Source organism: Lagopus leucura, unplaced genomic scaffold (assembly GCF_019238085.1).
Source record: "Lagopus leucura isolate 7727_CA_CO unplaced genomic scaffold, USGS_WTPT01 Super-Scaffold_100022, whole genome shotgun sequence".
In the NCBI taxonomy this organism is placed as follows: domain Eukaryota; kingdom Metazoa; phylum Chordata; class Aves; order Galliformes; family Phasianidae; genus Lagopus; species Lagopus leucura.
The window spans coordinates 10,100,699-10,128,372 of NW_024962275.1; the positions used below are offsets into that span (position 1 = coordinate 10,100,699).

Sequence of the window (27,674 nt, forward strand, 5' to 3'; positions counted from 1 at the left end):
GCACCATGCTGGGCAAAGCCCATGTGGGGCAGAGAGACAAGGCTGTGGCCAAGTTTCCTTCTTACCATCACCACGGCCAAGGGGCTACAGAAGGAGACAGCAAACAGAGGCAGGGCTGATGCTGTCTCAGCAGGAAGGTGAAGGGGACACATGTCCTTCCAGCTCGAGGACACCACCAAAACACCCCAAGATCTCCCCAGTAAGGGTTCCTCTCCCTTGGCCAGCGTCAGTGGCTTTGGAGCTAGCAGCTGCCATCTGATCCACCCACCCTCAAGATCTGCTTGCCCATCCTCAACAGCTTGGCTTCACTGCCCTCAACATCTCATCACCTTGCTATCAACATCAGGGTCTGGGTCAACATCTGGCTCTTTCATCCTCAACTTCTGGCTCTCCCTGACCTGAGCAGAGTTGCTGAGGAGCCTTCCTGCCTCCTCCCAGAGGACCTCACACATCACTCTTTCAGTTTCTGTTCAGACTATATTGCCAAAGCTGCATGTCCCAAGAAGTGGAACAGAAAGTAGAGGAAAGAGCTGTCTCCAAGCCCCAGCACAGCTTTCTGGGATTGTTTTAGGGAACAATGATGCTCACTCTTAGATCAACAGAGTCCCTAATGCTTTCCCCATTGAAGAACCCTCAACACACCTCAAAAATGCCAGACTTTGCCCTGCCTACTCCAGCATCTTCAACCCCACACCTGTAACCACTGCCTGGACTCCCTCTGCCTTTGGGCAACCTATCATTCACTGAGACAAAGGTTTTGGACAAAGGTCCCTCCATAAGCAAGAGGGAGGACTATGGCAAACCTCTGCTCTTTGGTCCGTAATTTGGTGAAGTTTTGTTCTGGTTGCTGCTGCACTGTTACCAGCAGAGCACATTTCAACCAGCAGATGTATTTTAAGCATAGCCTCAACTTCTCCAGCACTGCTGCAAACAGCATGCCCTTTGTGGTGGCCCACAGCTGGGAATACACCAGCCATGGCAACAGTACAGCTGTGGGATGAAGCCTTCCTCTTATGTCACTGGTTCTCACACGAAGCCTACTCTTGTTTGGAAGTGCCCCCAGCCCACTCATCCTAAAAAGGGCTTAACCCCATGGCAATGAGTCCATGTCCCCATCCAGGGAGATTCTGAGGAGGACACAGCATGTTCCCTGAGCAGCAGAACATCCCTCCCTTGGGGCAGATGGAATGAGAGTGAAGCACCTCCATGGAACAGTACAATGGCTTGGGTTGGAAAGGACCTTAAGGGTCATCCAGTTTCAACCCCATGCCTTAGGGCCCCCCTGCTGTGAGCCATCACACAGGGAAACACCAAAGTTTCCAAAATATGTTCTTCCCAAAGTGGTAGAAAAAAACCCCACGCTTTCAGGGGTTTTTAGCACAGGATGAACTGTGCCCAGATCTCATTAGACACTTTTAACTGTTGTGCCCCCCATAATGCTCCCAAAACCATTGATGCTGAATGTCTCAAAATGCAGTAAGTGACCATAACAGATGGACTTCATACAGCTGTGGGAAGCAGCACCCTACACACAGCACGGGGCCGAGAGGACCAAAAGGAAGCCAGAAACTTAAAGCAGAACTACTGAAACTCAAGAAAAATTTCATGGGTCATTTTGAAAGTGCTCCTGAGCATCCCCTCATTGCAGCACCACTCTTGGCCCCATCACCAGGCCCTGCACACAGCAGGGTGTTCTACCCATCCCCTGCTTCATTACTGCGCCAATGAATAATTGATACAGAGCAATTACTGTAACAGCAAAAGCAAGCAGGGATGTATAATCTCAAGCAGCAGGACTCATGCTGTGGCAAAGCAGCGAGGGTAGATGGATGGCTCCAGTGAGACCTATGGAGGTGTGAGTGCTCACGCTGGCCAAAAACTGCTGAGAACACCTGGGAGCCCTGCAAGGAGGAGCTGTGCTCCGTGGGAGGAAATGACCCCACAGCAGCAGCAGCGGCGCTAATCCCATTACTGCCATCACCAATTGATGGCTCTGGAAATGGGACCTGACCGGGCATCGCCCAGAGCTGTCGCTGTGTGTGGGATGGAGCCCAGCTGGGAAGTTCTTGCACTCCACGTTTCGGAATCAGATGGCTGAAGGTGTCAGCAAACAGCGTGGGACAAAACCTCCCTGTGCCACATGCTTTGGTTCATGTAGGCTTGCCACCGACACAGCACCGAGCCCAACAGCCCTGGCCATCCTGGCCCCCAACCCATCCCTCCCTCCCCACAAGCACACACTGCTTTCAGTAGCAAGGGCTGAATACGTTCTCTCTCTGCCCAGCACCAGAACACAGAGGGTTTCCAAAATCCCTGAAGCAGAAAGTGTGCATGTGGGCACACCGCGCTGCCGCCAGCCGACGTGGAGCTGGTGGTACAGCCCTGATCTGCAGGAGAATCTCAGAAAGTCCCTAATGCTGCAAACATCCCCTGGTCCCCCATGCTGCTCATTACCAGCCTTCCCAGTGCATCCCAAAGCCAGATGTAGTCATGGGACCCCCAGGAGACAGCGAGGCTCAGCCCAGCCCAGCCCAGGGGAGCAGAGCAGACGCATTTGATTTAAAGGACACTGGCGCTGCCTACAGCACGGCACAGACCTGCCTAGAAGAAGGCACAGCCTGTGGGCTGCAGATGTTGCAAGCAAAACGTACCAGATGTGGGCTCAGTTGCATCCCAGCCAGAGCAGCATCTCCCTCCAGCTCCAGCCCCGACGTGTGCCTGCAGCTCAGCGCTGCGGATGCTGGTGCAGCGCTTGGCTCTGCCTCCACCGTTATTAATGTCTGTCAGGCAGTGGCTGCCGCCGCCCCAGCCTCTCCCAGACACCACTCCCTTGTGCCCCGCGTGCTATTTGCAGCTCTGTGAGCCATCCCTGGAGGCTTGGTTACCTGCTGATCCCAGCAGATGTCCGCTCTGCCTGGAGGGAGAGCCGTGCATCACCCTGAAACCTACTTCACAGCTCCCCTTCTCCTGTCCTCCTCTGCCCCTGGGCAATGCTGAGCCTCAGACCAATTTTGGTGCTGCTTAATGAAACTCTGCTTCAGGTGGGCAGCTTTTTTCTTTCCAAACTACTTTCTAAGGGGAAGGGGCAGGTATGAAGCAGGAGATGCTTTGCAGTGCAGTGTGCCATGGGTTACCTGCACTGCAGCACCACACGCTGATGGATCTCCACCCCTGTGAGTTCAGGGGTGTCACCGCCCCAGGGTTCTCCATGCCTGTGTGCCCGGCTGCTCCCCTAGCTCAGGATTTGGAGATATGGCTCTGGTGTGCCCAAACAAAGCACCAGCCGTGGTCTGCAGCCTCCCTGATTGGGAACCCAGGGCTGGAAGGCAGTGAGATGACGTCTGGGTCATAAATATCCCTGACAGTAAGAAAGCAAAGGGATGGGAAAGGGGAAGGAAGAAATAGATCCATCATTGGCATCAGAGCAGCAGGTATCAGAAAGGGGCACAATCAGGACACGGATTTGATCAGGCTCTGTCGCATCCAACTTTCAGTCCTGTCCTCACCCTGAGCAAAACCCTGACTCTTTCCCTTATCCATATGATCCCCGTGGTCACAGTTTGCACAGGGAGCTCCCCATCACTGCTGCCAACCCCAAACCCAGCGTGTCCCCAGGAGAGCCCCACAGCCCAGTGAGGATGGTGTGAGGGTGTACTGGCATCCAGATAAAGGTGTCCCCAGGAGAGCAGCTCAGTGGCCACGCAGAGACATCAGCTCAGCTCAGCTGAGCCCCCAGTGTGCCACAATGTGTCCCTGCACCCCTGGGGCTCAGCCCTCAGCATCCTTCCTCTCTCAGGGCAGCAGGCTGAGGGTGTGTTGTGTGGTGCTGGCTGGAAGCTCTCCCTGCTCTTATCAGCAGGGGCAGAGCACGGACTGTCTGGCAGCAGGATGGACTCAGCCACTGCAGCTGTCGAGAAGAACTCATCCCAATGTCACTCACACTCACATGAACTGGAAACCATTGCTGGATCTGGCTGAACAGCTCTGCCCGTGACCACGGCTGTGCCCAAAAGAATCCCAGTGGTGCCAAAGACACCCAGGGTAGCTTCAAAGTCCAACACAAATGACTGAGGTCAGCAAGCCTTGCCTTGCTGCTGCAGCAGGGGCAGGATGCTGAGGGTCTCACAGGGAGAAGGATTAAGCTGCGTCCCTCTCCCACACCATTTTGGGCATCACCACCCAGAACTCCCCAGCACTTCAGGCATCCTTCAGCTTTGCAAAAATTGCACAGTTCAAATAACTACTGTAAAGGCAATGGTGACAGCCCCTCCTCAGGACCACCTCATTTTCCTGGGGCACTGCTGGGTCCCTGCACCCTAACGTCCCCTTACACACATTTGGGCAGTGAGAGCCACGCGGGTGCAGGACAGCAGCACCACAGCCCTGCTCACGGTGCCAGCTCAAGTGCTTCCAGCGCCTGCATTAAATCACAGCAGCTCTGGCTTCAACCACTTAGTCTGTGCCTTTGACAACCCCGTGCAAATGATCTCAGTGATGCTCACCCCCCGGGCTGCTGGCACCGCTCCCTGCAGCACGCTGGCTCTCAGCAGCCCTTTGGGGATTCACAGGAAACAAGCTGCCAGGGTTTAAAAGCGCTCCCAGCTGTGATGGAGGTGCTGGCAGCTGCTCAAGTTCCCCACTATGCTGCCAGGTCCCCCTGCCTGGGGAATGTGGCACTGCGTGCAGGAGGTGCCAGAGAAACAGGAGCTGGTGTTTGCCAGAGGGGAGAGGTCTGCTCTCCTAATGGCTTTGAGTCCAGCTAAGCAAATGAACAAATAAAGCCGGAGCAGCAACTCTCTGCTGGCCCATCTGCTCCACCAGCACACACGTGCCTCAAGAGCCCACAAGCAGCTGCCTTGTGCTGGTGGCCCAAACTGTGCCTCTGTGGCACATTGAGCAGTGGATGCAGAGTAAAGGAGGCACTGCCTGGGTGCGGGGGAGAAGCTGGGAAGCTTGGCACCCAACACCCAGCCCTGCTCCAGTAAATCCCCCCACTCTATGCTTTGTACCACATTGCTGTGCTGGGAGCCAGCTGCCGTGCAAGAACGGGGGGGGAGGGGGGCGTGATGGAGCCCCAGGAGCCCTCAGCACACACCCAGGCCCACTTGCATGGCATGGAGTTTTGGGTCAGGCTGAGACCCTGCATTAAAAGGGCCCCTAAATTCATAAAGTGATGTCTGGAAGTGCTTTGAAGCTTCACAGGGAGCTGTAGCATCCCCCCCACAGAGCACGTGGGGCTGCATTCAGAGCTTGTGGCCATGAAGGAGTGCCATCAACCCAGCAGGAAAGCTCTTCCAGTGCAGCCCAGGAGAACAGACTGCAGACAGGACTGCGCTAAGCACTTGGATGGATCAGTCTAGATCTAACTCTTCTATGGTTACAGCCTCATTCACACACATTATCATCTATTTAATTCCTGTGCTGGCTGAATTAAAGTCAACACGTTGTCCTCCTGGTGCCAAGGGTGAGCTCTGCATCTCAGTGGGCTTTAAGGTCACCACTGCGAGATCCCTCTGGCTTCTGATGGCACAGGGATTTCCACTGAGGACAGTTTCCTCCCGATATGAAGTGGTTGGAGGTGGGCTGGACCCTGACTCACACCACAGGGTTGTTGCCACACAGCCTTTGGCTGCCACTAGTAATGAGTTTTTCCGGCCCAGGATGAGAGCCAAGTTGTGCTTGCTGGTGTGGAACATTGCATTTATTTGCTTTCCTTTCATAACCTGGCTCACAAGCTCTGCCAGATGAGGCTTGAACCCTTATTGGGGCAAAGTGGACCTCAATACTTTCTCCTCCTGAGCAGCCTGACGGCAGGAGCAAGGCACTGGGAGAGCACGGGGCAGGAGTCAGGCTGGCCCTGTGAGTGTTGTAATGATATGGATCTTTAGTGCAAAAGCAAAGTGAAAAGGTGCACAATCCTCCCTCCCCTCAAGCAACTGAGCCCACCTGTTGCCAACCCAAGTGCTTGTCATGGCGATCACCAGCCCATGGGCACACATGGAACCCCGCCAAAGGAAGGATTTGGAAACAGAGAGAAACTTGCGTCTGAATGGAACAAGGTGCCAGGGACAGGCACAGCCAAGGGATGCAGACACATGGCAAGGCATGTGCCTGGGCACAGGGCATCCTGGGGTGAGGAAGACGGAGAGGAAGCACGGGGCTGCTCCCTGCCCACACATCTGCTGGGGCAGTCCTGGTGCACAACCCTCTCTGCACCACTCCAGCCCTGGTTTCAATCATCTCTCGCTTACACACAGTTTGCTTTTGTTGACAGCACATTTACTTGCACTTGTCAAGTACGCTGTAAATTGTGAGAGAATCAGCCCTGCCCTTCCTGATTGGGGCAGCGGCCAGGAAGGGGCCAGGAGCCTCTTTCCCAGGGCCCGCTTGGGATCGGTCCACGCCTGCTCACAGCATCAGCAGCCACGGGGGAGAGAGAGGCGGCCGTGATCCGAAAAGTGCTGAGGATCCACCAGCTCCCTCAGGGAGCGCCGGGAGCACCCATCCTGGGCTCCCACAGCCCAAAGTCCGCACCACCAAGTGTCCGTAATTATTTAGCTTAACGACAATCTACATCTTTCAGACACAGCCAGCCATCATCTCCGAGGTAATCTCAGGTCACGGAGTCAGAAGGAAGAGTAATCAGCCGTTCTGAGTGTGGAAGACACAAAGAAACAAGCAGTGAGAATCAGGTGGTCGTAGTGGGTTCGTTATCTGCACGGCACTGCGCTGTTTGCTTCTGTCCCCACAGCCAAAGCTGCTGGAGCAGCACCAGCCCTGGTGCCTCCACCTCGCTTTGCACTGCAGATTGCCCCGAGCTAATGTGGAAACTGGAGCAGTGCAGTAATGCAGGGTTAAAAAAGCACCGCGCTCTGTGCAGATGGTCATTATTCGGCCCAAGGAGGCAGCGCCGCTAACTCAATTAATGCATAAAGCTGCTTTTGCTATAATCACATTGCGGTGGCTGTGGCTCCTCACCAGCCCCAGCCCACCTCCAGGCTCTGCACCAACCCATTTGGGGATGTTTGTCAGCAAGTGGGGTCACACCACCAGCATGTGTTACACAGCAGGTCCACAGATCCCTGCCCAGCACAAGCAAAGGCAGGGAGCAGCCACCTGAGTCAAGCTCAGACCCCAGGACGAGGGGCAGGGAGGCTTTGTGGATGGAGAAAATATCTACAGCACAACTCCTGTGAGCTGCTGCAGCCACAGGATCAGAGTAGTTCCACCAAGCCCTATAGGGGTGGCAGAGAAGCCACCAGAGCCATGCTCCCACCCACATCCCTTCACCAGGGGACCAGCCAGCAGGACCACACCAACAGTCCTGGTTATCCCTAGGGCTGATGCTGCACTCAGGGGCAGCAAGAGCTCATCAGGACTACGGTGGGACCACCACTGATTTGTCCCAACTGGTTTCTCTTCCTACACCCCCAGAATCAGACGTACCACACATGGTGGCTCCGGCACCCAACAGCTTCATCTCCCAGAGGGGGTGACAATGGCTGTACCTGAGTCAGGAAGACCCTCATGCAAGTCCCACCCTCCTTGGGCACAGTTCTGAGGCCCTGGTAAGACAAGAAGTGCCATTCCAAAGCCTTAAACTTGTCCTCATTCCCACAGCTCCAAGACATCACCAATGTACAGCTGTGCTCAGACCATCCAGTCCCTGCTCTCCAGACAGGACCATCCCACTGCAGAACCTCTGCTCCATCACAAAGCATATGTTTTGGAAAGGACTCAGGGCTACTGGCAGCATAGCTGTGCAGAAGGGAGAGCTATGCCCAGCTGGTGGGCTGGAGGAGCTGCATTGCTTTCTCAGCTCAGGCACAGCTGGCACACCACACGTCTCCGCCTGGTACCAAGGCCACATCAGCCCAGGGCTCCTGATGCCCAACAAAGCCATGTCCCTAGACAAGCAGCCTCCTGCCAAGCTGGCATAAATCTGAAGGCCATACAAACCAGATTTCCATCTGGAGCAGAAATCAGCCATGTGGAAGCTGATATTTCCAACTTAATTTGTCCACTCACAGACAGTAGACACTGTCAACTTTCCTTAAATACCCCCAATATCAAATGCCTCGTAAGCAATCAGAGGAAGCTCCCGGATCACTCCTCCTTTTTGGGAGGCTGATCTCCCTGCACACACCCTGCTGCACTGCCATCCCAGGGATGGTGCCTGATGTGTGGCGTCATTCCAAGCAGCATCCACCACTCCAGTGTGTCTGCCTGGCTGTTCAGGAGCTGCCCTCAGACCCTGTGCTGTTTCCTCTTGCACTTCAGGATCAGGTTTGTTGTAAAAATGCAGCCAGGAAGGTTTATACCTTGCTGGGCTCTAAGCAAAGCAAAGCACCTGGCAGCAGCTCTCACTGCTTCTTTTCCCTCTCCCAGCCCCATATCCTATAAACAGGATTTCCATCAGCTTCAGCAAGTGTAAATAAATCCCTATCACAACACTGGAGAGCTCACCCTACCCTCTGTCCCCCTGTTCTCTTCTGTTCCCCAAATCTGCCTCTCTGCACAGGAAAGCCTTCAGATGGTCCTTTTCACCTGTCCAGTGGCCCCACAATAGCACGAGAGTGGGCACTCTCAGAGCTTTGCTCTGAGCCATGGGGTCTGCAGATTGAGTAGAGAGCCCAGATCAGCCCCACGCATTGCCCCAGGCACAGAACCTGGGGTGGGGGCGGAGAGCAGAGCCCATATCACAATGGAGAGCTGCTGAGCTCCCCTGTTTGCAACCATTTAAGGTATCCTGCAGAGCTTTGCCCCAGAGGATCCCCAGCCCAGATGGATGTCAGCCAGCCCAGGGCACAGGCCCTGCCACTGCATCATGACAGTAAGAGATGTCACAGAACCTGATCACTGCACCGCCCCTCTGCTACTCGTGTTTTTGGAGCTTGAGTTGTTAACCAGGTTCTCAGGCTTTCTATGCTGTTGCTATTTTGGTAGGGCTGAACAGGCAGGAAGAGGAATCCAAAGGCTCTGCCTCCTGCAGAGACGCTGTGAGCGCTGACTTGGCGTGAGATTCTGCAGTGCAAAAGCTGCATTGCTCTGCCTCTATGCCTGGCAGCCATGCAGCGAGAGCAAAAGCCAGACCACCCAATGGGCTGCAAGAAACGGCCCTACGGCACGGGCACTGCTCCATCACTGGGCACAGAGAGGTGTCCGGGAGCTTTGCGCCCAGGATGCCCAATTGCACCACTTCAAGCATTTTACATGCTCAGCACAGCATGTTCCTCTCACCCCAGCATAGCAGCCCCCCACCACTAGTCCAGCCCCAGCCCTGAGGGACCAGATGGCTCCTGCACCAACGCATGCATGCAGCCCCTCCAGGCAGTGCTGCCATGCACCAAGTGGAGGTGCTGACTGCATTCTCACCAGGCAGGCACACCCTACGTGCTTCAAACTTCATGCACACATTTCTCTTGCCAGCCCTTCTGAGATCACTCCTGAGCCAGGCTGAAGCTCTCTGGTGTAGGAAAGCACCAGTGTGGCCACACTGGTTACGGACAGCAGCACTCAAAGGACTTTCTCATGCTGTGGGAGCCTGAGCATCACAGTGCATCCGAGTGCACAGAAGGACACATCTCCACACCGCTGCTCCCATGACCCCAGTGCCTTTCGACTGGATCGCAGCCTCAGCCACCCCCTCAGCACCAGGCCCTGCCCTGCAGCCAAGTTCTGCAGAAAGGCCACACGATGAGCTGCACGGCCTCAGCTGTCCGAATACAGATGCTAGGAAGCATCAGAATCAGGCAGCACTACTCAACTCAGTTCAGCAGATGCAAAAGCAATCACTGCTTCCCCAAGCTGGGCAGGAAGCTGCAGACGCAGCAGCGCTTAAATACAAACTCCCTCCTCACCTGGCACAAAAACCATCCCCAAAGCATCACTGGAGCACAGCCCTATGGCACTCAGAGCCTTGCAGCGCTCTAAGCAAGGGTTCCATCAGGGCTGCACTGCGCAGGCTGCTTACCTTGCTCTCTGTGGGAGTCGATGCCGGATGTTGCTGCTTGGTGATGTTCTCAGCCAGACACCAGCAGATCCTCTTCTTCTGCTCCTGGGAGTAAGCCTCCAAACTTAATAAGCACTCCGACTTCTGACGTAAAGGAAACACAGGCAGAGAGAAGGTCATTAGCTGCACGGCGCAGGCCCTGGCTTTGTTTGCAAACTCCTCACTTCCAGCACGCTGTCAGATGAACAAGGGTGTAAGGAGGGGGCTCACAGTACCCAGAGCTCTGGGCACGAGGAAGTAAAACAGGTGAGAAATCAGCTGAATGGGGGCTTATGCTGCTGGCAGACAGGGAAGGGGGTGGGTGCAGATTTGGCTGTAAGAGATGGGAGCAGAGCAATAAGGTGCAGGCAGAGCACTGGCAGTTCTGCACCCTATGCCACCACACGTGAACATGCTTATTCAGCTGCCTTTGAAGGAGGGGAAACAGCTCTTTGCTGTATGCAAACATGAGCAAGAAGTCGAGTCAAAGGAAATAACACCTTGGGGCTGGGCAGGGCTGGGAGGGACAAGGGTCTCCTCCATTGGGGCACCAGGGGAAGTTTGGAGGAGGATGCTCAGCACTGTTGACATGCTGCCTGTGAGCAGTCTGTGGCAAGGAGGAAATGAATGGAGAGAAAGGAGGGGAGCCTGGGAGCGCATCCCTGTGAGCCCAGTGTGAGCTCCTGGGCCTGCTGCTACCCCTTGTGCCCCAGCCTTACACAGCCCTATGGTAACAGGGACCTGTTCTTCTTCCCCACGTCTTCTTTGGGCCAAATCCCAATCATTTACAAAACCGTCTGCTCAAATTCCCCCACAAATGCTCTTCCACTGCTCATCTCTCTTGCAAAAAATGAAGTGTTAGCAGCAATTGATGCCAATAGGGATTTTGCAGTACTCGCTTTAAAAAGGGCCAGGAATTCCCAACAGGTTACCTCCATCTGTAGCCAGGTGTGAAAAAAAAAAGTGGAACTTTGGGACAGAAGTGCAAAGAAAGAAAAATGTCCTGTACTAAAATGGGATGAATAACAGTCCTTCCTTTCCCCCTAGGATTTCCTTGAAGAGGGGCAGCTCTCTGACTTGCCTGCTTTTCCCAGAAAGGTCAGACAGAACTAAGGAACTTGCACTGTGTGACTCCAAAGACACACAGCTGAAAGGGGAAATGCTGTTTAGTCACACCATTTAAAACTGTTTGCATTGGATGCAAACTCATTCATGTGTAATCCACAATTCCTGCCATAGAGGTAAACAAACCAACCTCCCGCGTCAGCTCTAGAGAAACAGATCTCTAGCCCAGATCTCTTCCCCCTCCAAGACTTCTAAAGGAAGAAGTTTTGAATTTTCTTACACCTGCGCTTCACGACATCTATTCCTAGAGCAGAAATGGGCTTAAATATGGAAAGTGCATGCACAGACTGATCTATACACAAAACCAAATAGAGGACACAAAGTTGCACGACTCTGTGCCCTCAAATACCAATTGCTCCGATGCTCTGTTGGAACAGTAGTACTCATATGAACAGCTGATGTCTGGATTTCACCCCATCCCACCGCCAGGCTTTAGCACTGCGACACCCACCTGATCCCAGAAAAGCATTTAATCTTTCCTGCTTTCAGGGGAAAGGACAGGTGCCCATCTACACACAGGAAATCCAGGCTAGCACTTATCTACCCCACACCTGGGCAGAAGCAAATGATGAGAAGGACTCAGAAGAGCTTAAAAACCAGCTGCAGAGCCCAGAGGCAGAACGACGCTTTAACTAACGTGTTTTCCAGTCCCCACTAAGCTCCTGCAACTCCCTGGGCACAAGGCTTAAAGTGATTCTAAGGGCATCTCAGCTCCCCTTGCTCATGATGGATGTGTGGCTCACCTTACCCTGCCGTGCAGCCCCTTGTTGATCTGATTACCATCCCCATTTCTCTGATTGAATTTGGCAGAAAGTGATGCTCAGCCACCACTGGCAGCCGATAGCAAAGTGTCTCTTTGCCCCCACCCTGCTCAGCAGCACAGCAGCAGAACAGCTAGGAGAAAACGTGGCTTCTGAGTGCAGCCCAAGGAGGGCTGTAGGGACCACTCTGCCCAGCCCAGGCAATCACAGGGCTGCAGCAGGAGCAGCTGCTCTCGAAAGCGCTGGGAACCGACCTCCCTGCTACTGTTTTCATTTGGGGAGGCTGCTGCTTTGCCTGCCAATATTTACAAAGAGAAAATAGGGTTTAATCTCACGATGCTGGGAAAGGAGGATGCAGATGGCGTGAATGGGGTGTTTGTGACCAGATAAAGTGAGCAACTGAAGTGGCTGCCAGTGACTTTCTGCCTGCATTCGTCCCAGCATTTTGAAAAACATGTTATTGCAGGTGCTGCTCAGTGAGGTTAGTGGACCCTGCACCAGTACTGGAACCTGCATGAGAGCATGAGGAAAACATCAAGAGAAAAGGACTCAGAGTATCCAACACAAGCCCTAATTGTGCCCTGTTTCAGCCAGTGGAGCCCAAAGGATAATCCCTGCTCGCCAAGGTGTGAAAAGCTCTCTGCCACAGGGCACTCCCCAGGCTGAGCACACAGGGAAACAGCAGGCATGCAGGCAGCAGGCAGAGCTCCTGGGTGCCTGGCAGATACCAGCCAAAGGGGGGACATTGGCTCTGTGGCCCATTAATCAGCTCAGGACCTCCTGGAGAGCAGCTCCCAGACCCTACACACCAAACGCCCTGCTGCAAGTACATCCCTTGGTGCAGGACCAATTGCAGCACCAGGTGTGCAAGTGTGGTTCTATTCATGGCTGCAAAGCAAAGATATAAAAAGAAGGAGCCAGCCCCAGCCTGACACCTTCCATCCTTGAGCTCAGCAACCAGCCTGGCACAGGGACTGGTCTCATCTAGGACTGCTGGCACGGCCAGGTCCCTGGATGAACATTTCATAGAATCATAGATGTAGGGAATATCCCAGAGTTGGAAGGGAGCCACAAGGATCACCGAGTTCAACCCTGCAGAGCTTCCCTGCACAGATGAGCTCTGCTCCCTTCCCCAGCTCTGCTCCCTTCCCCAGCTCTGCTCCCTGTGGAATTTTTAGCAAGGTGGTGCAAGGCTCGCAGACTGGCCCCTGGCTCCATCATTCAGAGCTTGGTCCATGGCCAAACCCAGCAGAGATCCCAAAGGGGAAGTACCTCGGAAACGGACTCCAGACTACAATAGCTTTCAAATCGCAGAGAAAACCTTCTACTGGTAAAACAGCAAGCCCTGGGAATATCCTGTGCACAACACTGCCTTCATGCCCTGCAGAGCTTGGTCTGATGAGAAAGTTCAGTTTGCTCCCTTGCTGGGGGGGCCGTGGGGACCACATCTCTTCCTGTGTTTTTTGGACTGCTGGCACACTAGTGGTGCCCAAAACGCACATGCTGGCACTAACAGCATGGGTCCTGTGGAAAGCTGAGATGGCCAAAAGGTGAAGGGGGTCTCATGGGTGCTTGAATAGATGCACACAGAGCTGCCATTCATGGAGCAGAGTAATTCCTGCAGAGAAGTGTGGCTGTGTGGCTCATTTTCAGGTCAGGGAGACTCTATAACTGGAGATTGCATCCCATCCTTCCTTGCCACATCAAAGGTTGGCTGTTACAAAATGGTTTTCTCACTGTCCTCAGCCACAAAAGGGCAGGGAGCAGTGGAGCTGCCACGTCAGCTGCACATACCTGTGACACCTGGCTGAAGGGGTTCATAAGAAAACAGCCTTCACGGGAATCCCCAGCCCTGACACAAGCCACAGAGCTCCCTGGGCAAACACTGCTTCAGCAAACAGAGAACAGGTATACTGATTCCCATACTGCAAAGGCCGTTCTCTCTCAAGCAAGAAGGCTCAGAACCATCAGCCTCAGAGACAGTAATACTAAGCTTACCCACCTGCTGCAGAGACAGCCCAGGGTCCCTCCATCCCCAGCATCGCCCCCAGAGACAAAGCTCCAGCTCCCCTCTCTAAAATCACCCAGTGGTGCCTGTGTCAAAAAGCTCTCCATTACTTTAACTGCTTCTTATCAGATGCCCTTTTTGCCAACACCCAGTAAACGTGACCACAGAATTAGAGCTAGAAGAAAAATTTTAGAATTTCTGCTCTAAAATATACATTTCATGGTCATCTCAGAACTTGGATTGATGTCAAAGAGCAAAGATTCACACAACCAGGGAGGCAAAGTATATTTTTGATTGTTTCTCCAATAGGGGAACAAACACTGCCTGCTCCAAAGAGATCTCATTTGGGAGCTGCTGTAATGCCTGGATATGGGTTGTACCAGCCTGGGGCTTCTGGTACTTGTATCACTCCACGTCAAAGCCAGGTGAATGCACACCAGCAAAATATTCAGTGTCCCAGGCAGAGGAGCAGCTTAGCCAACAGCTCCAGAGCCACGGCTTTGTGTGCTTTGGCTCAGGGCACACATCAGGAGAGCACTGGCTTGGACCAAAAGAATGTCATTTGAAGGACAGATCCTTCCAATACAACTGCAAGCATTACAGCTGCACTGAAATTTGGGGTACATGCTGGAGGTGCAGGGTAGGACTGCATCAGCATTTGGAGTAATCTGCACATTACCTCCTTAGCATTCCTCAGAATGTTGCCAGTCTTGCACTGGTGTTACCTCCCTGATCTTGCAATTCAGGCTGCAGAGCTCAGACTTCTCAATGCTGTGCACAGGGAACCCAGCAGCTGGGATCTACCATCCTTTTGGTGGAGGAAAAAGGAAACTTTCATTTGAGACAGAGTTAAACTGTTGCTGTAGACGTGAGGTGGCTGAGGGACGTGCAGGTTGAACATCCAGATGTGAGCTGGGTGACCCGAAGCGATGCGTGCTACAGGCCCACATGGTGCAGAGCCCAGCAGTGAGCAACTACCTGCAGGACACCAGGAAGCAAAGGAGAAGTCCAAGAGCAGGAAGGGATTCCTTAGCCCAGGACCAGCTCAGTGTGTAGAGGAAGGGAGTCCCCCCAGCACCAAATAGGACCATGAGCAGGAAGGGAGCACATTTTGCCTTCTCTCACCGTGCATCAAATTAATGCAATAAAACTGACAGGAGCAGGCAATAAGGAGTGTAGATATTTATTTTTTTTTTAAACTTAAGTCCCTAAGTATGACAGACTCCAACGTTTCTAACCTTGGCTGTAGTGTTTGCAGAGTTTGTGACTCTTGGGAGAGATGAACTATGAAATCCCACAGGATCTTCCACATTCCTGCAGCATAACATGCCCCAGCCACAAGCTCACCTGGCAAACAACAGAGCCCATGAACCTGACAAACAGTATCTCTTTAGTTATAGCAGATGAGAGGAAATGAGACAACTTCAGCTGAGCACACAATCCACAGACAACCACACTCACTCCCATCCTGCACACAGTACACAACGCCAGCTGACACTGATGGAGTGTTCTAGGAGGGATGAAGGCATCACTCAGGCTGCTCCAGCCCCACCAGGGAGCTGAGGAACTCAGAGGGTTCCACACAGCAGAGCCCAACCCAGGCCACCAGATCTTCAATAATGTCCGGAAATGGGAAAAAGGAAACAGGTCCCTTGACTTTGACTCACTGCCAAAACCATCCCATTTTGGGTGGAAACAAATTCAGCCCCAAATGCAAGTCTTACAGTTGTCACTTCTGGGTCACAAGAGAGCGATAGAGAATTTCTCATCTGTAGCTGACTGTATCCCAAAAGTTTATCACTAGTGGTGCCATTCTTCCATTGCAGGAGCTCATGGCCACCAACTGCCCTTTCCCCAAGAGGCCTTTCTCACTTCTGACCCTCGCAGACCTTTGAGTGCAAGCCTTTCCCCATGGTCTATGGAAGCCGCATTAGCTTTCACCCACCCTAATGACTAACCCCACTGCTCCAGCACTGATCTGCCCCTGTATCACCTCCTGCTTCCCCAAAGCTTCCAGCTGCATGCACACGTAATGATTGCTGGTTTTACCATACCAACACAGTTCTGAACATTCTGAACATACCATTCTGAACACAGTGAAGCAAGAGCCAGGTTTCCCAGGTTCTCTCAAACAGAGCAATGCTTACAGGAGATGATGCTGAGGTATAAACCCAGAGTTTTTAAAGCATTGGTTACACATTACCACCATTTCCTGTCTTTTTAGGTTTTCAGGCCAAGCGTTGCATCACAGCAAGGCAAGAGCCTCTGAGGGCATCTGCTCCAGTTGTTCTCTCTTTGCACCTCTCTCTCCGTCAGTAATAACACATCTCTATGTCCTTGACCAAACAAATCCACCATAGCTGCTCTGTTGTGCTGTGCAGGTTTGATGTCAGCACCTGGCAGCCCCTCCACCTTTGTCCCCATTACTAAACCATCTGTCTACCTACCTCCTATGTCTGCCAAAAAGTGCCCCAAAAAGCGCCTAGCTGACTGCTCTGATGACACGTCCAGAACTTCAAATTTACATAGATACAGACTGCCTGCCATGCCCCTGAGCCCTTACGTCCTCTGCAAACTGCTTGTTCAGGTGCAGATTCCCTGCACAAAAATGGGAACCTGAAGGGAATTAAAATTCGCAGTGCTCTGTCCTGGGATACTTTGGGAATTAATTGTCCCATGGAACAATCCAGGATATCTTCAGTGAAGAGCTGTGCACGCTTACACAGTATTGCCCCTTACAGCAGGGGTTCAACTCAAAGAGAGAGCTGTGCTAAATGTGCCCCTGCCAGCACCTGGGAACGGCCTCATTGCCTGAGGATGCAAATGGGAGCAGTGCCTGTGGGACCACACAGTGCAGGGATGTCCCCTCACACACCCAGGGTGGGAAACAAACCCAGGCAATGTCATTTCTGTAATGTTTGCCCACAGGATCTCTTGCCTGGACAAACCAACATCAAGCCCAGATGCAAGCATTAATTTGCTCAGGTCTGTAAGTGTGCTCACTGCAGCAGGCCAACAAGTATCTGCTGGAAAGATTTTCTGTCAGAGCAATTTCCCCGGAGAAACACCAGTGTCTGCAGATGAAAACTGCCAGAGAAAACAATCGATTTTGCTAGCGCTTTTACAGTAAAAAACTCAATGAGCTCTTTGATTTTAAGTCAGTTTGGTCTGAACATGTTGGGCTCGAATCAAAAAATCTCAAACAATGCAATAAAACCCTGCTTTGCAGTTTCCTATCGGTGGGATATTTCCGGAGCAGGGAAGGGCGTGAATGCAGTCCTGGAGCACACTCACACCCCAGGACAGGTTCCCTGGGGGCTGCTGCTTCTCACCACGCAGGGGATGCTCCCCATCCCATGCTCAGCGTTTCCCATGCAGGAGGCTGCGTGCCCCACTATTTGCAGGACCTCAAGACGCTGCAAACTCACAACCTGCAGTGTCTGTAAGAGAAACACCACTCCTGCTGTAGGCTGCACCAGGTGATGGAGATCAGTTTGCCATCTGGCTGTCAATGCCCATCATGCTCACAATTTGAGGTTTGTGAGTGATTTATTTACATGTGATTAGACAGGATGACTAGCAGCAGCTCATCTCATGACATATCATTTTCCCTGAAGGCTGGAATATTCTTTTTTGTTTAAAATAAAGAAGCAACTCCTAGAGATTTTGATACCTGCTTCCATTTTGGATTGCATTGGATCCAAATGCAAAAATGTCACCTTATGGTGCAAAATATCACTCTAACCCCCTAAATGAGAAAGGAGCTAGAGCTCAAGACCTGGCAAAGCACTATTCCTACAGCAAACGCCAAGCCCAACAGACTCCCTTACAGCTCACAGCAGCATTAAGTGCATTAAAGCCCATTGCAGATGATTTGCAGGTAAGAAGCATTGGTACAAGAGCTTCCATCGACAGTTAGCTGTGTCACAGCAGTGTGAGGGACCTGTCTGCTCAGGTCACAGGGACAGAGGGGCTCAGGCAATGACCAGCACCAAGCCCAGCCCATCAGCTCCATCCCAGGACAATATGCTGCTGACCACTGGCTGCAAACTTCAGGACAGGAGAACATCAAAAGAAGAAATGTCCGTCAGGGTGACATGGGGCATAAGAGGGCATCCACACGAACATCCTTCCCTTCTGCACCCTTCCTCTAAGCTCTCTAGCTGCTACAAGTTGTCAGGGGTGGGCAGTTGGACAATTACATCAGGACCCAGACACAGAGCACTGCTGCACTCCATCTGTGAGACCATGAGGGCGCCAAGGCCATCGCTGTGCTGGGGATACCCTCCCACAGCCCTCAGGTACAGCCAGCTGCTCTCTGTGGCACAAAATCCTTGCAGGTAGAAACCCTCTCATTCCCACAGACAAAGAATGTGGGCTTTGTGTGAGGTGACTCACAGGAACATGGTTGTGACTCAGGGGACATCACAGCCCCATGTGCCAGTTCAACACAGGGGTGCAGTGCTGGGTCCCAGCCCCAGCTTTTGTTTAGCAGCAGATCAGGCCACAAAGCCCCCAACTGCAGACATAACCTTAGCAGCACAAAGCAATGCTCTCCAGCCCAGCAAGGTATCCAAGCTATGCCATACCTACATGCACAGGACTGCCTTTGGAAGGGACTGTCCCCTCCTTCCCACCCATAGGCTCCTTCATTAACCCAAGCTCACATCCATGAAGCCCAGCATCTGCTCTGTCCAGCCCCCAGGGTTGTGGTCTGTAGGTCACAATTTCCCAGCAGTGCTTGTGGGGGCATCAGCATGGCACTGTCCTGCCTGCACACCTGCTGACTCATTGGCATGTCCCAGTCCTTCTGCATCTCAGCTTCCCCTCTTTAACCAAATGTGCCTGTTGCCAGAGCCTCCGACAAGCCTAGAAATTAACTAGCACAGCACTGGGTTTGAGCACACACTGCTAGGTGTGGCTCTAGGCTGCCTGCCCTGAAATGCCCTGGGCAGACAGAAGGAACAAGAATGGTTTTACAGAGACCATAAACGGGGCCTGCAGGAAAGAAGAAAGTTTCACATTTCATATTTCAATCAGCAGAGCCACAAGAGCCAGGGCCACTGCAGCCCATCAGGAAAAAGCTACACCCCTCACTACATCTCGCCAAAGAGGAGCCTTCTCCTCCCACAGTCCCATGAAACGCAGCCACTGCTCATTTGGTTACTTTAACTCAGGGCCCCAAAAAAACCCTAAATTAAATGTCAGGCTCCAAATGCATTTTTCCAGGCACACGAGAAGATGCAGGAATGGGATCAGCAGGCAGACACTGGTCTCTGTGCTGAGCAGGCAGCTCCTGCCCAACCACCCCAAGAAGAAATAAAGACAAGGAAGGAGCAAGGGTGGACCTTCAGCAGAGCTGTCGGCGCACGGTTACGCAGCCAGCTGAGCTCTGGCCCCACTCCCACCCGCCCAAGGTGAACAACTTCCACCCCGGGCGTTTTTATCCAACTTTCACAATAGCTTATTATGTTGCGTGGCTGCTGAGCAATGTGTGCCTTTTCTCCTCGGTGCCCTGGGGATCTTTCCCAGACCCAGATTTCCACCCTGAAAATGCAAGGCCTTGAAGCCAGGAACAAACTGAAGTCAGTTGAAAGGAAAAATAAAAATAAATAAATAAATAAATAAATATTATATATATATTAACGTCAGCACCCAGTGATTAGGGAGGACCAGCCACTGTGAACCAATTCCGCAGTCTCCTTGGCTGCTTCCCAACACAAAAGTAACTGTGTCAACGTCTGAATGACCTCAAATCCGTTTAAAGCATTCAGCCATGCACGTTTTTAGAGCTACAATTGTGTGTCTCTTACACTGGGCTTCCTTATTTTATTTGAGGGTTTCAAAGCTGGGTGCTTGAAGACAAGAAGAGGAAGATGTCTAACACATAAAGTGAGAACAGCTGTCACAGAACCCTTGGGTGAAAAAACTCCAGGAGAAATTGGAGGGGAGCAGCAGTGAGTAAGGTACACAGGGGAAGGGAAAAGCAAGCCTGTCTTGGGGTTACCAATCCTCTCCCAGCTCAGATTCCTCTTAGCAGCCTCTTATTAATATATTCTGGCTACGGCCATCATGTTTCCTTTCCAGAACTCTGACAAACTAATAAAAAAGGAAGTTAAAATCAACCAGCTCCAGCAAAAAGAAGCAAGTTGTTAGTACGTGTCCAGCTCCTACTGGAAAGTTAATTTGGAACAGCAACACTCACCTCTGCAAGGTACAGGATGCAGAATTTCCTATCTTCCGAACCTACAAAGAAGAGAAATCAGGATCAAAATTAAGCTACAACTGCATTTCTGCGAGCAGAGACACTGCAGAGGAATTGGCTAAGAGACAACTTTCAATGAATATTTATTGTTGTCATCCCCCAGTACCAGGCTGTGCTCTGGGAGTGATGTATGCTGCATCTGCAGGACCATGCGTCACACAGGCTGCACTTGCGTGGTTTTCTTGCACGGGCTTACTGCACGACCACAGATCCTCCCATGAGTCCTTTTGGAAAGAGGTTGGACTTGCTCGAAGGCCTTACCTGGGCTCTCCTGCCTCATCTCCCACAGCACATGCAGCCCAATCCTTTTGCAGGTACCTGGGCACCAGGGTCAGATTTCGCTACACTCTTATAAAAGCTTTGCTCCCAGGAGGACGCACGAGAGCAGCTTCTATTCCTACATCCTTGCTCATTCTCAGCTTTTCCCCTTGAGCCATTATAAAGGGCGGCCATAGCTCTGCCTGGTGCTGTTTGTCCCATTCTCCATCACTGCCAAGAGCTAGGGCCAGTGCTTCTCTGAGCAGATGGAGCCAAACCCCAGGGCATGGGGAAGCAACAAATACAGGGCATAAGGAAGAGCCCAACCTGCTCCACAGGGCTAAGGGCTGCTCCCCAAGCTGCCTCCCAGGGCTTTGGGAAGGGAGATGGTGCTGGTTGCTTCCCATCAGGAATGCTGTGCCAAGGTCTGTCCTCTGCCTTTGATCCCCACCAGCAGGACACAAAGCTCCCCAGCCCCAAGAAAAGCTCTAAGGGCACATCACCTCACAGGAGGACACAAAGCCAGCACAGAACAGGGCCCCTCAGCTCCAAAGCAGGACATCCCACACCCAGAGCCAGCTATGCCACTGCAACGCCCCCCAGTGTGCCCTGCCAAGGCTTTGTCCTCGCTAGCGTGCAGCACTGCCGGGCAGCAGCTTTCACAACCTCTTTAATGATGTTATCTCTGCCGTGAGATCAGCCCTGCAGTCTGGACATGGCTGCAGAACCTATCTGAAGCATGAGCTCTGCTTCATTTCAACATCCTACGCTGTGCAAGCAATGGGAGCAGGCTCTGCATGGTGGTGGAAGTGCCCCACTGCCAAGGACTGCAGCACAGCAATCGACACAGGGCCATGACCACCAAAGGGCCACCTGAGTCCCTGCAAAGGCAACATGAAACCCATGAGCAAGTGCTCATAGCCATGTGTTGGACAATTCCAGCTTCCCTTTGCGGAGAGCAGGCAAGGCGATGTTGGAGTGTAACAGCCTGGGGTAAGTGCCCACTCTTTGAGCCTCTGGGCATTCCTTCTGGCTTTCTGCAGTAAGGAGCGACTTTTGGTTTCAGGTTGATGCATCATGACAGAGACTGGATTATCTCTCAGGGTAACCTGATCCATTCCTGCCCCATGGCTGGGCTGGTTCAGCACAAGAGGAACACGTGGTTTATTTTAGGAGTACATCCCCTCCCCAGCTAAGCCCTGCACACTCATGCTGGCACAAGGGGGGGTGATACACAGCTGCCAGTACACAGTGGCTGTCAGCACCATTCTGCCCACCTGCTCTGTGCAACCAATGGAAAGTACCCTCTGTTTGCAAGGCTTAGGTGGTGCACACCAGGAGTTGGGTCAAAAAGACGGGAGTAGGAAATTGGCCCTGCCCCTTTTTTACCATCTCCTTGCACATTAGAGGACACTGACAATAACCACGGCAAGGGCACCCTGCTCCCCAGCCTGCTCAGTGAGGACAGCACTGCATATAAGACCCAAATTTTGCAGACCAAAGCCCCAAAAATCAGTCTGGACCTTTGGATGTCTTAAAGCTGTTTGCTGCAGGACACAGTGCACTGGGATGTAGGAGACAGCAGATCAGTAGCACCCAGCCTAGGGATGGGGCTCACAGGCAGGGTGCTCACTCAGGCTGCTACATGGGATCTCTCCTCCCTGTCCTCAAGCCAAGCACACCCACCCAGGGGCTGAGACCACAGCAAGGCAGCAGTGTTAGCATGGAAATTCCCACCGCATCTAGCAAGGAAGCCAGCCCTGTCGCACTGGAAACATTGGCCAGTGTGGTGCTCATCAGCCATGCTCAGCTTCTAAAGCAGGAAGACAGAGCATTGTAAAGCAGATTATACTGATTTGCTTTCGCACAGTGCAGTGAGAGGCAGAAACAGGAAACATCACAATGGTCTTCAGTGTACCGGAGATGTCTCAATTGTTATACTCAGCAATACGCCTGTTCCTATTAATGTGCCATTCAGTTATGAGGAGACCAACAGAAAACTCCTGCCAAAAGGGACAGACATCTCTTTGCTTGTTCCACCCGCCTTGAAGCAGCCCTACCCGAACCTGCCTCAAAACTGACTGTGCTGGATTCCTGGTGTACAGGGGGGGTCTGGTGCGGCACAGGCAAACATCCCCTTCGAGAGGCTCGTTGAGCTCCTCCAGATGTGATTCCAGTTATTAAGGTAACAAGGAAATAAGCAGCAGAAAACTGCTCACAGAACCCAATGATCAGCTGGAGGCCAGGAGGCACACTCTCATGCTGACCTGCAAACACACTCAGTGTACAGAGCTGCTGCACCACAGGGTGAACGCTGGGGAAGACATTTTCTTCCAGGAGAACAAAAGCAGTGCAGCAGCTTTGAGAGCAGCCAGGAACCACACGTGCACTGGAGCAGATGCTGACCAACAAGCACTTCAGCAAGGAACAATTTCTTTTGTTCTTTCCTTGTTAATAAGCAGTGCTGAGAACAAACTCAACAAATCTCAATGAAGCTCAAGGGCTTTTCTAAACAGCTTGAACTCTCCATGTTCCTTTTTCTCCTCACTGCCCCCACCAAATATGTTAGGAAATGAATCTGGGAACAGAAAAGTTGTTGTAAACGGGTAATAAGAGATGGGCAGCCCACTGTGCCATTGCAGATCCCCAGTACAGAGGTTTCTATGTTGTGAGGCATGCAGAGAGTCACAGCTCCTTGCCAGAACTATTTGCTCCACCGGGGAAAATCATGGGAAGTGACAAAAAGATCCTGAAAACTATTCCTTATGGAAAAGCAGACAAGCTCTGGATTAATCTCTCTTGATCAGAGCCACAGGACTGCGAGAGATGTCAGTTCATACAGTCACAGAGTAAGGTTGGGCTGGAAGGAGCCTCTGGACATCTCTATTCATGCCCCTGCCCAAAGAACCCAGGTTGCAGCGCTCAGTACCACGTCCATTGGAATCCCAAACATCTCCAAAGCTCTTTGGGCAACCCAGGATTTGACCACTCTGGTTACAGAAAATCTCTTCCTCTCATCCAATCATGGCTTTTCTTGTACAGTCCCCAACGATGCTGTCTGGGCTTGAGGAGGCAGCAGAGCCCCCGCCCTGTGCTGATAGATCAGGCAGCTGTACACAGAGCAAGCCCATGGCCAAACAGCCACGGCACCAAAGAAGGAACATGATGGGATTGGAATGGGGCCAAGAAGTGGCTCCACTATAGGAAATAGGATGTGGCAGGGCAATTTGTTCGTTCCTCTTTTGACCCTAGGTAGCTGAGGTCATCTTTTGTACAGCCTCAGAACTCAAAATAACTTAATTCAAGCCACCCCCCTGCCCTAAGAACCCTCAGCTGGATGTGAAAACTTAACCAAGGCAAAGCAAGCAACATGCAGCCCACAGCCTCCCACCAAAGGCCAGGGTTTGTTCTTTCTTCACCAACGTGTGCTCATGGGGGAGGGATGCCAGTGAGGGAAGCTGTGGGTGGCTGAAGGAAGAAGCAGTGAAGTAAAGGTCAGTAGGGCTCAGCTCCTCTGAGTTCTCTCAAGGCACTGTAGGGGTGAACCTCAAAACTTCACTTCCCTTTGCAGCCCCCACTGCAGGCTGGGTGACAGCAGCAAGAGGAGCAGCCCAGCCGAGCAGAACTCTGGGGAGCACAGCCCAGAATCCCTGAGATAGGCCTGCAATGTGCTACCAGGGCACACCTGGGGACAGAGCTGCTGGGGACTGGGTTAATGTTGGGCTGGGAAGGGTGGTGCTGGACTTACAGTCCAGCACAGGGAGGTTGGCAGCATGCGTTAGCCAACACTGCTACAAACTGGAAGCAATGGGATAGTGGTGTGCTACCCTGCCGTCTAGAGATCCTTAACCATGAGCCCAGAAAAAGCCCCAACACCTCCAACCACTGCAGCAAACACTCACCCTCCTGGAGCTTGACACTCTGCAGGTAGAGAGGGTTCCTCAGTACATTGCAACATCCAGGCTCGTCCTCCTTGGTGAAGAGCAGCAGGTCAGAGTAGACGAAGAGAGTCACCTGGATAGCAGAAGAGCAGCAAAGGAGACGTTATGAGGAATCCATCTCCTTGCACTCAGTTCCTTGGGAAAGGCCCTGCATGCCAGGGAGATGCACTAGCCAGCAGCAACCCAGGCTCCTGCCCTAAGGGTGCTGCATGCCACAGGGTATCCCCAGCAAGCCCCACACAGGGTCCACTGCTTGGTAGTCACCTCCCAAGGCTTGTGCAGTCCCGTGACAGGAGGGGTAAACCTGCCCGACAGTGCAACGTCGCACAAACACACCCCCTCTGCTCTCTCGTGTCACTTCCCATTTACATAAGTTACAAATCAGGGGAGCAGAAGGACGGAATGAGTTGCCAACTGATCTCAGCACATTACAGAAACTGCAGCCTAAAAGCAAATGCGATTCCCCTCAACGTGCTCAGGAAGGGGCTCCTCACTGTTTTCACTCTTTGTATGTCCAGTTTTACTACCTTTGAAGAGGAAAAAAAAAAAAAACCCACTTAGTTTTTACAAAAGCAGAACCTATGGGAACGTTTGCAGGGAACATACTTGATACCATTAAACCACTTTGAGAGGTATAAAGCAAATACTGCACTGCATATCTGCCCAGCTCTATGCTTGAGCAGTGACTCAAGTGCTGGAAACTGGGAGCTTCTCCAGTGGAATGCGCTCACAACTCAACAGGCAGATTTTGCTCTGGCTCTTGAGGTCCCTCATTTGATCAGTAGAGGTGATGGTGATTCTTAAAGTAAGAACCAGCTGCACTGCAGATCCTTGACCCAGCAGCCCCATGAGATGAGTGACACGAGTCAAGGGCTGAGCCTATCCTGCTCTGCAGCACAAGCTTGGGGCATGCAGCAAGGCTCAAGCTGATGCCAGAAAGTGGCTGCAAGATGCCAGTGGGCACACTGGATGCTGAATGCTCTGCAAAACATCAACACATGCTCTGTTCTGGTCACAAGACACAGCACAGGAGCACACAGCTGCTATTAACCACTCCTGTGGATGCCCCCAGACATACCCCAGCACAAAGGGAAAGACGCTTTGCAGCAGTGAGCAGCAACAAGGAGTGTTCTCTGACCTTTTAGCAACTTACTTGCAAAAGCAGAAAAACACCCAGCATCCCACAGGCTGGCAGCGCTGCCACCAAGTCACTCCTTGAAAGGTGACTTTGCTCAGGACAGGGGCTCAGTCACTGTTTATGGGGACACACAGCCAGCACAGTGTGTCTCTGCCCGCCAGCTGACAGGCACGTGTCAGAGGGGACAAACTGGGCAGCAGTTTATCACATGATGCTGAGACTCGCGTCAAGGCAGTGCATTCAACTTTTCAACCAAAATCAAGTCCTTGCCACAAGAGTTCTTGCTCTGCAAACTCATTTTTGTGGGATTCTTAATAAGCAGAAAGCTCCCACCACAACTTTAATGGGCAATTAAAGCAGGGAGCATCTGTTTCTCTCTGTACCATTTGGAAAATCCCTTCCCTTGCTCTCAACACTGTTGTTCCCCCTCTTCATTACCTCTGGCATTATTACAACTAAAACAAGCACAAAGTGCACCATAAACTTTCTCTCATGCGTTTCTTGCTTCACAAGATTCCCGTTCTGGGACACATCCAGTGCCATTCCAGATCTCTCAGTGTCAAAGAGATGTTCAGGGTTTTTTGACAAGAGCAGTGAAATGGAGGAAACAGAAGCATGACCAGCAAGTGATAAAAGTGGAAGTGGAGGAAAGAAAATGTAGACCTAATGCACATGGAACTTTAAAGGGAAGAAAAAGGGACAGAAGGATTAGCAAGGGAGAAAAAAAACTGCTTTGAAACCAAATAGACTTAAATGGGGAATCATGGACACAATCACATAAAGAAGCATTTGCAGGTAACATTGTGCTTTAACGAGAAGATGGGACTGATTGAATTCAGGATGCAGAAAAGATAAAAGCACAGCTGGTATGGGTTAGGTAAGAGCATCTCCATTAGATGCTGCTTCCTGGAAGACATCTGATTTTTGAGCAGCTCTGCACAGCAGGAGATCTAAAGGGGGTTATAGAGCTTCTGTGAGCCACAGGGGGACAAAGCAAGGGCCAGGACTCAGCATATCCCTCTCACAGAGCTGGGAGTGGGACCTCCTGAAACTAAGCCTGGGTGAGCCCCTAGTAGCAGCTGTCAGCTGGTGTGAGAGGGGAGGGCTGCAGGGAGCATCTGGAGCTCAGCCTGGGGTGGGCATCACGTGTCTGACGTGCCTCCAACAGCCCCTACGACAGATATCTGGTATCTGCCATGTGAAATCATAGGGCTCAAAGAGTAAGAGAGCAAACAGAAAGGAAACAGTGCCTGGATTCATCCGGGAACAACAGAATCCTCCAGTGCTGCTCCTGGAAGAGTCAGAGTACCACCGTCTGTTTCTCAGAACTGAGTTTCATACCTCAAAATGAGACAGTAAACAAATGGGATGATGAAAGGGCTCCTCTGAAGAAAAGGATAAGCACACCTGTGTCATTATTCGAGCTGAAGGCCACACAGCTGTTGTCATACAGACTTTTCAGTGGCTGTGAGCAGACTTTACAAAAAATCTGTTTGTAGAGGTCGGCACTGGTGTTCATCTGTGTGAGTTCTGCACCACGGCAAACCACAGAGCCCCTTTGGCTCATAGATCTGACTCTTCCTACACAGTAAAGTTGTTAAATCATTGTTACTGAAGGAAGAGGTACATTTAAAGAGTCTCCTAAAAGAAAACAAGAGAAAACGAAAGCCAGGAGATAAGGTGGAAGGCAATGAGTCGGTATGCTTCCCCAAGATGAGAACAGAATATCACAGAGCCCTGCAGAAGGAAGGTCATCACCACACCTCATCAAGAAAGCATGGTAACAAAAACATGATGAAAAGGTGTCTGCAAATTAAGCCTTGCAGCCCAAGTATCTCTGCATTCAAGCGTAAGAATAGATACCCCCATCCTGTACACACAGCAAGCCATTGCCATTGGGGTTACAGCAGGGAGGAGCTGGCACTTGTCACTGCAGCAGTGTATCAGCAGAGACACCGCAGGATGGGGCATGCAGACCCTGCCTGCTGAGCCAGGCTGCATTCCAAGACATTTTCCTTTTCTCTTGCTGTGGTTCCGCAGCCATGCCCAGCAAAACAAAGGGAGATCTTCTGCAACAAAGTTGTCAGATACCAAAGGAGAACACGACGATGATTCCCTGCATGGCTGGACAGAGAATGCTGTCTGCAATTGGCCAGAGCAAGCCCAGATATCTTGAACAGACATCTT

General features: G+C 52.0%; 1 protein-coding gene across 3 annotated transcripts in view; it reads right to left on the reverse strand.

Annotated features, from left to right (window-relative positions):
• RGS3 (regulator of G protein signaling 3) overlaps positions 1-27,674 on the reverse strand; it is a 55,130-nt gene that overhangs the window by 10,268 nt on the left and 17,188 nt on the right. For all 3 annotated transcript variants that reach the window (XM_042878642.1, XM_042878643.1, XM_042878644.1), the window contains 3 exons: positions 24,311-24,422; positions 20,091-20,131; positions 9,974-10,096 (listed from right to left, as the gene is read on the reverse strand). In XM_042878642.1, coding sequence (XP_042734576.1) covers positions 9,974-10,096; positions 20,091-20,131; positions 24,311-24,422 — 276 coding nt within the window. The remainder of the gene's footprint in view (positions 1-9,973; positions 10,097-20,090; positions 20,132-24,310; positions 24,423-27,674) is intronic.